The sequence below is a fragment of the Ylistrum balloti genome, unplaced genomic scaffold (assembly GCF_031769215.1).
Source record: "Ylistrum balloti isolate Yb309-2 unplaced genomic scaffold, AGI_CSIRO_Ybal_v1 Utg370390, whole genome shotgun sequence".
Lineage (NCBI taxonomy): Eukaryota > Metazoa > Mollusca > Bivalvia > Pectinida > Pectinidae > Ylistrum > Ylistrum balloti.
This window is the reverse complement of record NW_026782270.1, coordinates 120,970-137,934: the sequence shown is the minus strand read 5'-3', so window position 1 is coordinate 137,934 and position 16,965 is coordinate 120,970. Positions and strand designations below refer to the sequence as shown.

Here is a 16,965-nt window from a genome sequence, read left to right as displayed (position 1 = left end):
AGATTTACAAGGTGTTGATGCACCAGGCCAGTCAATGTCATGTTCCTGTATTCTAATCAGTGATAGTTCCTGTATTCTAAGCAGTGATATGTTCCTGTATTCTAATCAGTGATATGTTCCTGTATTCTAATAAGTGATATGTTCCTGTATTCTAATAAGTGATATGTTCCTGTATTCTAATAAGTGATATGCTCCTGTATTCTAATCAGTGATATGTTCTTGTATTCTAATCAGTGATATGTTCCTGTATTCTAATAAGTGATATGTTCCTGTATTCTAATAAGTGATATGTTCTTGTATTCTAATAAGTGATATGCTCCTGTATTCTAATCAGTGATATGTTCTTGTATTCTAATCAGTGATATGCTCCTGTATTCTAATCAGTGATATGTTCTTGTATTCTAATCAGTGATATGTTCTTGTATTCTAATAAGTGATATGTTCCTGTATTCTAATCAGTGATATGTTCCTGTATTCTAATCAGTGATATGTTCCTGTATTCTAATCAGTGTTATGTTCCTGTATTTTAATCAGTGATCTGATGTAACATGGTATTGTGAAGCATGGGGACATGAACCAGGATCAAAATAGCATAATTGAGAAATGAATCCCCCCCCCCCCCCCCATTGGTAAAGTGAATCCACTTTATATTTTGTCTTCAATTGCTGTTCACCATAATGGTGAAATGAACTGTGGTTCACTTTACCATGGGCTTCACTTTACCATACTACACCAGTATTGACAACAGTTGCTGTATATATGGATATTGTTGATATGTTCAAGCCATGGGACACCACTGAATTGTGGATTGCTGATTTGAATGAGGCTGGTGATGGGATCAGTGGTGCAAGACAGGTTAGTATCGGGATCAGTGGAGCAAGACAGGTTAGTATTGTGATCAGTGGTGTGAGACAGGTTAGTATCGGAACCAGCGGTATGAAACAGATTATCATAGGCATCAGTGGTATGAGACAGGTTAGTGTTGGCATCAGTGGTGTGAGACAGGTTAGTGTTGGCATCAGTGGTGTGAGACAGGGTAGTATCGGAACCAGCGGTATGAAACAGCTTATCATAGGCATCAGTGGTGTGAGACAGGTTAGTATCGGAACCAGCGGTATGAAACAGATTATCATAGGCATCAGTGGTGTGAGACAGGTTAGTGTTGGTATCAGTGGTGTGAGACAGGTTAGTGTTGGTATCAGTGGTGTGAGACAGGTTAGTGTTGGTATCAGTGGTGTAAGACAGGTTAGTGTTGGTATCAGTGGTGTGAGACAAGTTAGCTTTGGCATCAGTGGTGTGAGACAGGTTAGTGTTGGCATCAGTGGTGTGAGACAGGTTAGTGTTGGCATCAGTGGTGTGAGACAGGTTAGTGTTGGCATCAGTGGTGTGAGACAGGTTAGTGTTGGCATCAGTGGTGCATTACTGAATACTACACAATGAAGAAATCATGTTTGATGTTTGAAATTTGTGTGATGATTATCATCCTTCAATTCATCATTTTGTTTCATTGAATGTTTTGACAGAAAATATGACCAAGATTGCCATTGGAAGTGTAACAAGAAATTGGTTGTGTGATATTCTTTAATGCCACACTTGAATAGGAGCCTAAATTAGGACACTTACGAATCTGACCCCTACAGTTGAGAAATCTTTGCCACACCTTGAAGTTACATTCTGTCATTTGACACAATTAAATGGAACCATAGTTGTTATCCATGAGAAAAATTGTGGATTACAAAAATTTCACAGTGCCTGATATTTGAATTCTATGTGTTAACTTGTTAAATATAGCTTACTATCATTGAATAGTGGGCTAATTCAGTTGCCCTTACTCTGTCTTCCATTATCTGTTGTCAGACTGTCATCTGTCAATCTTTAAACAATTCTAGTTATTGTTATTTCTGGGGAAGCATTGAATAGATCATTCTCTTATTTGATGTGGTTTGCCTTGATCCCTAATTGTGCATAGGCTGTTTTAGGACTAATGAAAAAAAAGATGGCTTATAGGCAGTCATCCTGGTTTTTGACAATCATACCTTGTAACTGTTATTTCTGAATGCCTATAGTTATACTTATTCCATTGTGGGACTAACTGTTGAAATAAGATGGCCAACAGGTGACTAACTTTTATTTAAGTTTGTTAACATTTTGTCTTACCCCTCGGTCCCTAGTAATGCTCTTTTGATTTTTGGATTGATCAGAAGAATGGGCAGGCAGACATCTTGGATTTTGACAAGAAAAGTTTGTTATGGCTGTTTTATGAAGTAATGGATGGAGTTTTCTAAAATTTCATATATAGGTTCCCCTTGATCTTTAGTTGTGCATTTTTGATTTTGGGACTGATTCAAACAAAATGGCCAACAGGTGGCCATCTTGAATTTAGCAGTTTAAGATCCAACTGTTTAAGAACAAACAAAGATGAAACGATAGTGGGCGCCAAGATGTCGTTGGGATCTCTTGTTTTCAGTGTTTCACATACAAAGTATTGGCATAAATAGTGTGTCATTAAAAAAAAGAATTTTAGCTAATTTTGCTTGTTTAGACCAATGACAATGATTTATATTAAGATTTGTGACCCTGGTAAATACTAGTCACAATATACTGCTAAGGTAGAGAGAACTTCTCTCTTTAGCTCCACTGGTTGAATATCCAACTAGTAAGCCAGAGGACCCAGGTCCATCTCCTAGTGGAGGCATACTAACTTTATTTTCAAAAGCATGCTGTAACCCCTGGAAACCTGAGAATTATTATGTAACCTTGGTAGATAATATACTTTCAGCTAGAGAGAATTCTCTTTATCTCCATTGAATGAGCATCTAACAAGTAAACGAGAAGTCCTGGGTTTCAATCCTAGCAGAGACATTGAAATGAATAATGACCTCTGTTACATTTTGTTCAGCTTCTGGGAGTGACGATTGCAGTGTGATTGAGCCTGGTTGGACAAGAGACAGTGATTTATATTAATGTTGTCAGGTTGCCGGGGGTGATAATTGCAGCGTGATTGAGCCTGGTTGGACCACAGACAACAATTTACTGTACATAAGCGACAAGTCTGAATGGTGGAACTTATATAAGATGACCTCTGAAGGGGAGCATATTAACCTATTACCACAGGAGAAGGAGACAGGAGGTCCACACTGGGGTTTCAACTGTACATCATACAGTGTGAATCCATCAGGGAATGGTCAGGTTGCCATCAAGATGGGAGGGGTGAGTAGGCCTAATATGACGTAGATACCATATAGCGACTAATTTTCAGAGTCAAAATTTTCTCGATGTTGTTTTACATTGAACTGAATTACATTTTAATGATGTTAAATGTCTGTATTTATTTTACATATGTCTCATTTCACAGATATAGCCAAAATTAAACAGTATATGCATCATTGAGCGTCTTAATTTTGATATTTGTTGACAAGGAATTTATCAATATTTCATATATAATCAGCATACACCATTATGGATTTTCGGGAGTGTCAAAGCAATCAAAATATATGTTACATTAAGTTCTAAAGAAGATAAGATGGTTGGATTCCTGATGACTGATTCCAGACCTCAAAAAGGAATAGGAAGTATCATTAATGTTATAAGATCAAGTGTCAGACCAAAGAGAATGAATCTTCTAAAAATGAATGGACTGACCCATAGAGCCAACGGTGATGGCACTCTGACATTAAGACTTTACAAGAAGAAATTAAAAGGCAATCCAACTAATGATAGGTGACTGCCAGTCATGAACATTTCCAGTGTACTGGTTTGAAATCAGAAATCCTCCTTTATTTACAAGTTTCAGATTCGCCAATTTGTGTATCATTATTGTTTAAATAAGCTACCTTTACCCACATTCAAGATTTGATTACTGAGTTTTGAAACAGCATCGTGAAACAAAATGAAATGAGAGAGCATTGATTGTTTTGTAATGTATAAAAACTTTGTAATGACTGAAATAAATACTGCTTTCAACTTAGGAGCTTGGAATATTGGATCTGAAGACAAAAGTGTACGATGTGATTGATAAAAGGTTTGCTTCTTACCGCTTCATCAACTTCACAACAAATGGCGATATTTTCTGTTATGGAGCCAGTTCAACACATTTTCCCTGTATTGTCCATATACAGTCCAATGATAACAAGGTAGGTACAGTCCAATGACAACAAGATAGGTACAGTCCAATGACAACAAGGTAGGTACAGTCCAATGACAACAAGGTGGGTACAGTCCAATGACAACAATGTAGGTACAGTACAGTGACAACAATGTAGGTACAATCCAAGGACAACAAGGTAGGTACAGTCTAGTGACAACAAGGTAGGTACAGCCCAGAAATAACAAGGTGGGTACAGTCCAATGACAACAAGGTAGGTACAGTCCAGTGACAACAAGGTAGGTACAATCCAATGACAACAAGGTGGGTACAGCCCAGTGACAACAATGTAGGTACAGCCCAGTGACAACAATGTAGGTACAGTCCAATGACAACAATGTAGGTACAGTCCAGTGACAACAATGTAGGTACAATCCAATGACAACAAGGTAGGTACAGTCTAGTGACAACAAGGTAGGTACAGCCGAGTGACAACAAGGTAGATATAGCTCAATGACAACAAGGTGGGTACAGTCCAATGATAACAAGGTAGGTATAGCTCAATGACAACAAGGTAGGTACAGTCCAATGATAACAAGGTGGGTACAGTCCAATGACAACAAGGTAGGTACAGTCCAATGACAACAAGATAGGTACAGTCCAATGACAACAAGGTGGGTACAGTCCAATGACAACAAGGTGGGTACAGTCTGATGACAACAAGGTGGGAACAGCCCTGTAATAACAAGGTAGGTACAGTCCAATGACAACAAGGTGGGTACAGTCCAATGACAACAAGGTAGGTACAGTCCAATGATAGCAAGGTGGGTACAGTCCAGTGACAACAAGGTGGGTACAGTCCAATGACAACAGGGTGGGTACAGTCCAATGACAACAAGGTAGGTACAGTCCAATGACAACAAGGTAGGTACAGCCCAGTGACAACAAGATAGGTACAGTCCAATGACAACAAGGTGGGTACAGCCCAGTAACAACAAGGTAGGTACAGTCCAATGACAACAAGGTAGGTACAGTCCAGTGACAACAAGGTAGGTACAGTCCAGTGACAACAAGGTGGGTACAGTCCAATGACAACAAGGTGGGTACAGTCCAATGACAACAAGGTGGGTACAGTCCAATGACAACAATGTGGGTACAGTCAAGTGACAACAAGGTAGGTACAGTCCAATGAAAACAAGGAGGGAACAGCCATGTAAAAACAAGGTGGGTACAGTCCAATGACAACAAGGTGGGTACAGTCCAATGACAACAAGGTGGGTACAGACTAATGATAACAAGGTGGGTACAGTTCAGTGACAACAAGGTGGGTACAGTCCAATGACAACAGGGTGGGTACAGTCCAATGACAACAATGTAGGTACAGCCCAGTAACAACAAGGTAGGTACAGTCCAATGACAACAAGGTAGGTACAGTCCAATGACAACAAGGTAGGTACAGTCCAGTGACAACAAGGTAGGTACAGTCCAGTGACAACAAGGTGGGTACAGTCCAATGACAACAAGGTCGGTACAGTCCAATGACAACAAGGTGGGTACAGTCCAATGACAACAAGGTAGGCATAGTTCAATGACAACAATGTAGGTACAGTCCAGTGACAACAAGGTGTGTACATTCCAATGACAACAAGGTGGGTACAGCCCACTGACAACAAGGTGGATACAGCCCAGTGACAACAAGGTAGGTACAGCCAAGTGACAACAAGATGGTTACAGCCCAGTAACAACAAAGTGGGTACAGCCAAGTGACAACAAGGTAGGTACTGTCCAGTGACAACAAGGTGGGTACAATCCAATGACAACAAGGTAGGTACAGTCCAATGACAACAAGGTAGGTACAGTCCAGTGACAACAAGGTGGGTACAGTCCAATGACAACAAGGTAGGTACAGTCCAATGACAACAAGGTGGGTACAGTCCAATGACAACAAGGTAGGTACAGTCCAATGACAACAAGGTGGGTACAGTCCAATGACAACAATGTGGGTACAGTCCAATGACAACAAGGTGGGTACAGACTAATGATAAGAAGGTGGGTACAGTCCAGTGACAACAAGGTGGGTACAGTCCAATAACAACAGAATGGGTACAGTCCAATGACAACAAGGTAGGTATAGTTCAATGACAACAATGTAGGTACAGTCCAGTGACAACAAGGTGTGTACATTCCAATGACAACAAGGTGAGTACAGCCCAGTGACAACAAGGTGGCTACAGCCCAGTGACAACAAGGTAGGTACAGCCTAGTGACAACAAGATGGGTACAGCCCAGTAACAATAAAGTGGGTACAGCCAAGTGACAACAAGGTAGGTATAGTCCAGTGACAACAAGGTGGGTACAATCCAATGACAACAAGGTAGGTACAGTCCAGTGACAACAAGGTGGGTACAGCCAAATGACAACAAGGTGGGTACAGTCCAATGACAACAAGGTGGGTACAGTCCACTGACAACAAGGTAGGTATAGTCCAGTGACAACAAGATAGGTACAGTCTAATGACAAAAAGGTGGGTACAGTCCAATGACAAGGTAGGTATAGTTCAATGACAACAAGGTAGGTACAGTCCAATGACAACAAGGTGTGTACAGTCCAATGACAACAAGGTAGGTACAGTCCAATGACAACAAGATAGGTACAGTCCAATGACAACAAGGTGGGTACAGTCCAATGACAACAAGGTGGGTACAGTCTGATGACAACAAGGTGGGAACAGCCCTGTAATAACAAGGTAGGTACAGTCCAATGACAACAAGGTGGGTACAGTCCAATGACAACAAGGTGGGTACAGTCCAATGACAACAATGTGGGTACCGTTCAATGACAACAAGGTGGGTACAGTCCAATGACAATAACGTAGGTACAGTCCACAGACAACAAGATAGGTACAGTCCAATGACAACAAGGTAGGTACAGTCCAATGACAACAAGGTGGGAACAGCCATGTAATAACAAGGTAGGTACAGTCCAATGACAACAAGGTGGGTACAGTCCAATGACAACAAGGTAGGTACAGTCCAATGATAGCAAGGTGGGTACAGTCCAGTGACAACAAGGTGGGTACAGTCCAATGACAACAGGGTGGGTACAGTCCAATGACAACAAGGTAGGTACAGTCCAATGACAACAAGGTAGGTACAGCCCAGTGACAACAAGGTAGGTACAGTCCAATGACAACAAGGTAGGTACAGCCCAGTAACAACAAGGTAGGTACAGTCCAATGACAACAAGGTAGGTACAGTCCAGTGACAACAAGGTAGGTACAGTCCAGTGACAACAAGGTGGGTACAGTCCAATGACAACAAGGTGGGTACAGTCCAATGACAACAAGGTGGGTACAGTCCAATGACAACAATGTGGGTACAGTCCAGTGACAACAAGGTAGGTACAGTCCAATGAAAACAAGGAGGGAACAGCCATGTAAAAACAAGGTGGGTACAGTCCAATGACAACAAGGTGGGTACAGTCCAATGACAACAAGGTGGGTACAGACTAATGATAACAAGGTGGGTACAGTTCAGTGACAACAAGGTGGGTACAGTCCAATGACAACAGGGTGGGTACAGTCCAATGACAACAAGGTAGGTACAGTCCAATGACAACAAGGTAGGTACAGCCCAGTGACAACAAGGTCGGTACAGTCCAATGGCAACAATGTAGGTACAGCCCAGTAACAACAAGGTAGGTACAGTCCAATGACAACAAGGTAGGTACAGTCCAATGACAACAAGGTAGGTACAGTCCAGTGACAACAAGGTAGGTACAGTCCAGTGACAACAAGGTGGGTACAGTCCAATGACAACAAGGTCGGTACAGTCCAATGACAACAAGGTGGGTACAGTCCAATGACAACAAGGTAGGCATAGTTCAATGACAACAATGTAGGTACAGTCCAGTGACAACAAGGTGTGTACATTCCAATGACAACAAGGTGGGAACAGCCATGTAATAACAAGGTAGGTACAGTCCAATGACAACAAGGTGGGTACAGTCCAATGACAACAAGGTGGGTACAGACTAATGATAAGAAGGTGGGTACAGTCCAGTGACAACAAGGTGGGTACAGTCCAATAACAACAGAGTGGGTACAGTCCAATGACAACAAGGTAGGTATAGTTCAATGACAACAATGTAGGTACAGTCCAGTGACAACAAGGTGTGTACATTCCAATGACAACAAGGTGAGTACAGTCCAGTGACAACAAGGTGGGTACAGTATAATGACAACAAGGTAGGTACAGCCCAGAAATAACAAGGTGGGTACAGTCCAATGACAACAAGGTAGGTACAGTCCAATGACAACAAGATAGGTACAGCCCAGTGACAACAAGGTCGGTACAGTCCAATGGCAACAATGTAGGTACAGCCCAGTAACAACAAGGTAGGTACAGTCCAATGACAACAAGGTAGGTACAGTCCAATGACAACAAGGTAGGTACAGTCCAGTGACAACAAGGTAGGTACAGTCCAGTGACAACAAGGTGGGTACAGTCCAATGACAACAAGGTCGGTACAGTCCAATGACAACAAGGTGGGTACAGTCCAATGACAACAAGGTAGGCATAGTTCAATGACAACAATGTAGGTACAGTCCAGTGACAACAAGGTGTGTACATTCCAATGACAACAAGGTGGGAACAGCCATGTAATAACAAGGTAGGTACAGTCCAATGACAACAAGGTGGGTACAGTCCAATGACAACAAGGTGGGTACAGACTAATGATAAGAAGGTGGGTACAGTCCAGTGACAACAAGGTGGGTACAGTCCAATAACAACAGAGTGGGTACAGTCCAATGACAACAAGGTAGGTATAGTTCAATGACAACAATGTAGGTACAGTCCAGTGACAACAAGGTGTGTACATTCCAATGACAACAAGGTGAGTACAGCCGAGTGACAACAAGGTGGCTACAGCCCAGTGACAACAAGGTAGGTACAGCCTAGTGACAACAAGATGGGTACAGCCCAGTAACAATAAAGTGGGTACAGCCAAGAGACAACAAGGTAGGTACAGTCCAGTGACAACAAGGTGGGTACAATCCAATGACAACAAGGTAGGTACAGTCCAGTGACAACAAGGTGGGTACAGCCAAATGACAACAAGGTGGGTACAGTCCAATGACAACAAGGTAGGTACAGTCCACTGACAACAAGGTAGGTATAGTCCAGTGACAACAAGATAGGTACAGTCTAATGACAAAAAGGTGGGTACAGTCCAATGACAAGGTAGGTATAGTTCAATGACAACAAGGTAGGTACAGTCCAATGACAACAAGGTGTGTACATTCCAATGACAACAAGGTGGCTACAGCCCAGTGACAACAAGGTAGGTACAGTCCACTGACAACAAGGTAGGTACAGTCCAATGACAACAAGGTAGGTACAGTCCAATGACAACAAGGTGGGTACAGTCCAATGACAACAAGGTGGGTACAGTCCAATGACAACAAGGTGGGAACAGCCATGTAATAACAAGGTAGGTACAGTCCAATGACAACAAGGTGGGTACAGTCCAATGATAACAAGGTGGGTACAGACTAATGATAAGAAGGTGGGTACAGTCCAGTGACAACAAGGTGGGTACAGTCCAATAACAACAGAGTGGGTACAGTCCAATGACAACAAGGTAGGTATAGTTCAATGACAACAATGTAGTTACACTCCAGTGACAACAAGGTGTGTACATTCCAATGACAACAAGGTGAGTACAGCCCAGTGACAACAAGGTGGCTACAGTCCAGTGACAACAAGGTGGGTACAATCCAATGACAACAAGGTAGGTACAATCCAGTGACAACAAGGTGGGTACAGCCAAATGACAACAAGGTGGGTACAGTCCAATGACAACAAGGTGGGTACAGTCCACTGACAACAAGGTAGGTATAGTCCAGTGACAACAAGATAGGTACAGTCTGATGACAACAAGGTGGGTACAGTCTAATGACAAAAAGGTGGGTACAGTCCAATGACAAGGTAGGTATAGTTCAATGACAACAAGGTAGGTACAGTCCAATGACAACAAGCTGTGTACATTCCAATGACAACAAGGTGGCTACAGCCCAGTGACAACAAGGTAGGTACAGTCCACTGACAACAAGGTAGGTATAGTCAAGTGACAAGAAGGTGGGTACAGTCCAATGACAACAAGGTAGACACATGCCAATAATAACAAGGTGGGTACAGTCTAATGACAACAAGGTAGGTACATTCCAGTAATAATAAGGTAGGTACAGTCCAATGACAACAAGGTAGGTACAGTCCAGTAATAACAACGTGGGTACAGTCCAAAACAACAAGGTGGGTACAGTCCAATGAAAACAAGATGGGTACAGTCCAATGACAACAAGGTAGGTACAATCCAGTGACAACAAGGTGGGTACAGTTCAATGACAACAAGGTAGGTACAGTCCAGTAATAACAAGGTCGGTACAGTCCAATGACAACAAGGTGGGTACAGTCCAATGAAAACAAGGTGGGTACAGTCCAATGACAACAAGGTAGGTATAACTCAATGACATCAAGGTAGGTACAGTCCAGTGACAACAAGGTAGGTAGAGCCCAGTGACAACAAGGTGGGTACAGCTCAGTAACAACAAGGTGGGTCAGCCAAGTGACAACAAAGTAGGTACAATCCAATGACAACAAGGTAGGTACAGTCCAATGAAAACAAGGTAGGTACAGTCCAGTGACAACAAGGTAGATACAGTCCACTAACAACAAGGTAGGTACAGTCCAGTGACAACAAGGTGGGTACAGTTCAATGACAACAATGTGGGTACAGTCCAGTGACAACAAGGTAGGTACAGTCCAATGACAACAAGGTGGGAACAGCCATGTAATAACAAGGTAGGTACAGTCCAATGACAACAAGGTGGGTACAGTCCAGTGACAACAAGGTGGGTACAGTCCAATGATAACAAGGTGGGTACAGTCCAGTGACAACAAGATAGGTACAGTCCAATGGCAACAAGGTGTGTACATTCCAATGACAACAAGGTGAGTACAGCCGAGTGACAACAAGGTGGCTACAGCCCAGTGACAACAATGTAGGTACAGTCCAGTGACAACAAGGTGTGTACATTCCAATGACAACAAGGTGAGTACAGCCGAGTGACAACAAGGTGGCTACAGCCCAGTGACAACAAGGTAGGTACAGCCTAGTGACAACAAGATGGGTACAGCCCAGTAACAATAAAGTGGGTACAGCCAAGAGACAACAAGGTAGGTACAGTCCAGTGACAACAGGGTGGGTACAATCCAATGACAACAAGGTAGGTACAGTCCAGTGACAACAAGGTGGGTACAGCCAAATGACAACAAGGTGGGTACAGTCCAATGACAACAAGGTGGGTACAGTCCACTGACAACAAGGTAGGTATAGTCCAGTGACAACAAGATAGGTACAGTCTAATGACAAAAAGGTGGGTACAGTCCAATGACAAGGTAGGTATAGTTCAATGACAACAAGGTAGGTACAGTCCAATGACAACAAGGTGTGTACATTCCAATGACAACAAGGTGGCTACAGCCCAGTGACAACAAGGTAGGTACAGTCCACTGACAACAAGGTAGGTACAGTCCAATGACAACAAGGTAGGTACAGTCCAATGACAACAAGGTGGGTACAGTCCAATGACAACAATGTGGGTACAGTCCAATGACAACAAGGTGGGAACAGCCATGTAATAACAAGGTAGGTACAGTCCAATGACAACAAGGTGGGTACAGTCCAATGATAACAAGGTGGGTACAGACTAATGATAAGAAGGTGGGTACAGTCCAGTGACAACAAGGTGGGTACAGTCCAATAACAACAGAGTGGGTACAGTCCAATGACAACAAGGTAGGTATAGTTCAATGACAACAATGTAGTTACACTCCAGTGACAACAAGGTGTGTACATTCCAATGACAACAAGGTGAGTACAGCCCAGTGACAACAAGGTGGCTACAGTCCAGTGACAACAAGGTGGGTACAATCCAATGACAACAAGGTAGGTACAATCCAGTGACAACAAGGTGGGTACAGCCAAATGACAACAAGGTGGGTACAGTCCAATGACAACAAGGTGGGTACAGTCCACTGACAACAAGGTAGGTATAGTCCAGTGACAACAAGATAGGTACAGTCTGATGACAACAAGGTGGGTACAGTCTAATGACAAAAAGGTGGGTACAGTCCAATGACAAGGTAGGTATAGTTCAATGACAACAAGGTAGGTACAGTCCAATGACAACAAGCTGTGTACATTCCAATGACAACAAGGTGGCTACAGCCCAGTGACAACAAGGTAGGTACAGTCCACTGACAACAAGGTAGGTATAGTCAAGTGACAAGAAGGTGGGTACAGTCCAATGACAACAAGGTAGACACATGCCAATAATAACAAGGTGGGTACAGTCTAATGACAACAAGGTAGGTACATTCCAGTAATAATAAGGTAGGTACAGTCCAATGACAACAAGGTAGGTACAGTCCAGTAATAACAACGTGGGTACAGTCCAAAACAACAAGGTGGGTACAGTCCAATGAAAACAAGATGGGTACAGTCCAATGACAACAAGGTAGGTACAATCCAGTGACAACAAGGTGGGTACAGTTCAATGACAACAAGGTAGGTACAGTCCAGTAATAACAAGGTCGGTACAGTCCAATGACAACAAGGTGGGTACAGTCCAATGAAAACAAGGTGGGTACAGTCCAATGACAACAAGGTAGGTATAACTCAATGACATCAAGGTAGGTACAGTCCAGTGACAACAAGGTAGGTAGAGCCCAGTGACAACAAGGTGGGTACAGCTCAGTAACAACAAGGTGGGTCAGCCAAGTGACAACAAAGTAGGTACAATCCAATGACAACAAGGTAGGTACAGTCCAATGAAAACAAGGTAGGTACAGTCCAGTGACAACAAGGTGGGTACAGTTCAATGACAACAATGTGGGTACAGTCCAGTGACAACAAGGTAGGTACAGTCCAATGACAACAAGGTGGGAACAGCCATGTAATAACAAGGTAGGTACAGTCCAATGACAACAAGGTGGGTACAGTCCAGTGACAACAAGGTGGGTACAGTCCAATGATAACAAGGTGGGTACAGTCCAGTGACAACAAGGTAGGTACAGTCCAATGGCAACAAGGTGGGTACAGTCCAATGAAAACAATGTGGGTACAGTCCAATGACAACAAGGTAGGTATAGCTCAATGACAACAAGGTAGGTACAGTCCAGTGACAACAAGGTGGGTACAACTCAGTAACAACAAGGTGGGTCAGCCAAGTGACAACAAAGTAGGTACAATCCAATGACAACACGATAGGTACAGTCCAATGACAACAAGGTAGGTACAGTCCAGTGACAACAAGGTAGGTACAGTCCAGTGACCCCAAGGTAGGTACAGTCCACTAACAACAAGGTAGGTACAGTCCAGTGACAACAAGGTAGGTACAGTTCAATGACAACAATGTGGGTACAGTCCAGTGACAACAAGGTAGGTACAGTCCAATGACAACAAGGTGGGAACAGCCATGTAATAACAAGGAAGGTACAGTCCAATGACAACAAGGTGGGTACACTCCAATGACAACAAGGTGGGTACAGTCCAATGACAACAAGGTAGGTACAGTCCAATGACAACAAGGTAGGTAAAGCCCAGTGACAACAAGGTAGGTACAGTCCAATGGCAACAAGGTAGGTACAGCCCAGTAACAACAAGGTAGGTACAGTCCAATGACAACAAGGTAGGTATAACTCAATGACAACAAGTTAGGTACAGTCCAGTGACAACAAGGTGGGTACAGTCCAATGATAACAAGGTGGGTACAGTCCAGTGACAACAAGGTGGGTACAGTCCAATGACAACAGGGTGGGTACAGTCCAATGACAACAAGGTAGGTACAGTCCAGTAATAACAAGGTCGGTACAATCCAATGACAACAATGTGGGTACAGTCCAATGAAAACAAGGTGGGTACAGTCCAATGACAACAAGGTAGGTATAGCTCAATGACAACAAGGTAGGTACAGTCCAGTGACAACAAGGTAGGTAGAGCCCAGTGACAACAAGGTGGGTACAGCCCAGTAACAAGGTGGGTCAGCCAAGTGACAACAAGGTAGGTACAATCCAATGACAACAAGGTAGGTACAGTCCAATGACAACAAGGTAGGTACAGTCCAGTGACAACAAGGTAGGTACAGTCCAGTGACAACAAGGTAGGTACAGTCCAGTAATAACAAGGTCGGTACAGTCCAGTGACAACAAGGTGGGTACAGTATAATGACAACAAGGTAGGTACAGCCCAGAAATAACAAGGTGGGTACAGTCCAATGACAACAAGGTAGGTACAGTCCAATGACAACAAGGTAGGTACAGTCCAGTGACAACAAGGTAGGTACAGTCCAATGACAACAAGGTAGGTACAGTCCAATGACAACAAGGTGGGTACAGTCCAATGACAACAAGGTGGGTACAGTCCAATGACAACAAGGTAGGTACAGTACAGTGACAAAAAGGAAGGTACAGTCCAGTGACAACAAGGTAGATATAGCTCAATTACAACAAAGTAGGTACAGTCCAGTGATAACAAGGTGGGTACAGCCCAGTGACAACAAGGTGGGTACAGTCCAATGACAACAAGGTGGGTACAGTCCACTAACAAGGTAGGTATAGACCAGTGACAACAAGGTAGGTACAGTCTGATGACAACAAGGTGGGTACAGTTCAATGACAACAAGGTGGGTACAGTCCAATGACAACAAGGTAGGTACAGTCCAGTGACAACAAGGTGGGTCAGCCCAGTGACAACAAGGTAGGTACAGTCCAATGACAACAAGGTAGGTACATGCCAATAATAACAAGGTGGGTACAGTCTAATGACAACAAGGTAGGTACAGTCCAGTGACAACAAGGTAGGTACAGTCCAGTAATAACAAGGTGGGTACAGTCCAATACAACAAGGTGGGTACAGTCCAATGAAAACAAGATGGGTACAGTCCAATGACAACAAGGTAGGTACAGTCCAGTGACAACAAGGTGGGTACAGTTCAATGACAACAAGGTAGGTACTGTCCAGTAATAACAAGGTCGGTACAGTCCAATGACAACAAGGTGGGTACAGTCCAATGAAAACAAGGTGGGTACAGTCCAATGACAACAAGGTAGGTATAGCTCAATGACAACAAGGTAGGTACAGTCCAGTGACAACAAGGTAGGTAGAGCCCAGTAACAACAAGGTGGGTCAGCCAAGTGACAACAAGGTGGGTACAGTCCAGTGACAACAATGTAGGTACAGTCCAATGACAACAAGATGGGTACAGTCCAATGAAAACAAGGTGGGTACAGTCCACTAACAACAAGGTTGGAACAGTCTGATGACAACAAGGTGGGTACAGTCCAATGACAACAAGGTGGGTACAGTCCAATGACAACAAGGTGGGTACAGTCCAATGACAACAAGGTAGGTATAGTTCAATGACAACAATGTAGGTACAGTCCAGTGAGAACAAGGTGTGTACATTCCAATGACAACAAGGTGGGTACAGCCCAGTGACAACAAGGTGGCTACAGCCCGGTGACAACAAGGTAGGTACAGCCTAGTGACAACAAGATGGGTACAGTCCAATAAAAACAAGGTGGGTACAATCCAGTGACAACAAGGTAGGTAGAGCCCAGTGACAACAAGGTGGGTACTGCCCAGTAACAACAAGGTTGGTCAGCCAAGTGACAACAATGTAGGTACAGTCTGATGACAACAAGGTAGGTACATGCCAGTAATAACAAGGTGGGTACATTCGAATGACAACAAGGTAGGTACAGTCCAGTGACAAGGTGGGTACAGTCCATTGACAACAAGGTAGGTACAGTCCAGTAATAACAAGGTGGGTACAGTCCAATGACAACAAGGTGGGTACAGTCCAGTCACAACAAGGTGGGTACAGTCAATGAAAACAAGGTGGGTACAGTCCACTAACAACAAGGTTGGAACAGTCTGATGACAACAAGGTGGGTACAATCCAGTGACAACAAGGTGGGTACAGCCCAATGACAACAAGGTAGGTACAGTCCAGTGACAGCAAGGTAGATACAGTCCACTAACAACAAGGTAGATACAGTCCACTAACAACAAGGTAGGTACAGTTCAGTCACAACAAGGTGGGTACAGTCTGATGACAACAAGGTAGGTACAGTCCAGTGACAAGGTGAGTACAGCCCAGTGACAACAAGGTGGGTACACAAACTCACCTGTTCGGAGAGTAATGTACGTGTTACTAGTATATTTATGTGCATATAGGCGCCGCTCGAATACTCTATTTGTGAATATTTCTATAGAATTATAATATGTTCTGAAATGTAGTTATTATCAGTTCGTATGTATTAGTAGTTATATAATGTGTCTTTACAATGCCAATTGGTTCTCGTTACAGGAATAGGAAAACACATTTGATATATTACTGGTATTACAAGAAAGACCAAATGATGTGGATGTATTTTTTTGTTACTTCTTCTTATACACTGTAAGGTAATACTTAATTATCCTTCACAGGTAAATGTTATCAAAGAGTCAAAGGTGCTGTCAATTGACCAGGGATATTACAGTACACCAGAGGAGATAACCTGGCTTACGTCAAAGGGAGACAAATCATATGGTTACTTGTACATGCCACAGAACAAAGACTTTATAGGCATTGAGGATACCTTACCTCCGCTGCTTGTCAAGGTACATGGTGGTCCCACCTCACAGTCAAGCAGTAATTTAGACCTCAAGATTCAGTACTTTACAAGTCGTGGATTTGCTGTCCTTGATGTCAACTACCGCGGGTCTACAGGCTATGGGCGAACATACAGATTGAAACTACACAAAAAGTATGA

The 16,965-nt window shown here is 43.1% G+C and overlaps 1 protein-coding gene across 1 annotated transcript in view; it reads left to right on the top strand.

Moving 5' to 3' along the window:
- LOC132554287 (uncharacterized) overlaps window positions 1–16,965 on the top strand; it is a 37,495-nt gene that overhangs the window by 12,143 nt on the left and 8,387 nt on the right. The window contains exons 5-8 of the mRNA XM_060218592.1: window positions 784–855; window positions 2,974–3,210; window positions 3,969–4,133; window positions 16,640–16,959. Of these exons, the coding sequence (XP_060074575.1) occupies window positions 784–855; window positions 2,974–3,210; window positions 3,969–4,133; window positions 16,640–16,959 (794 nt within the window). The remainder of the gene's footprint in view (window positions 1–783; window positions 856–2,973; window positions 3,211–3,968; window positions 4,134–16,639; window positions 16,960–16,965) is intronic.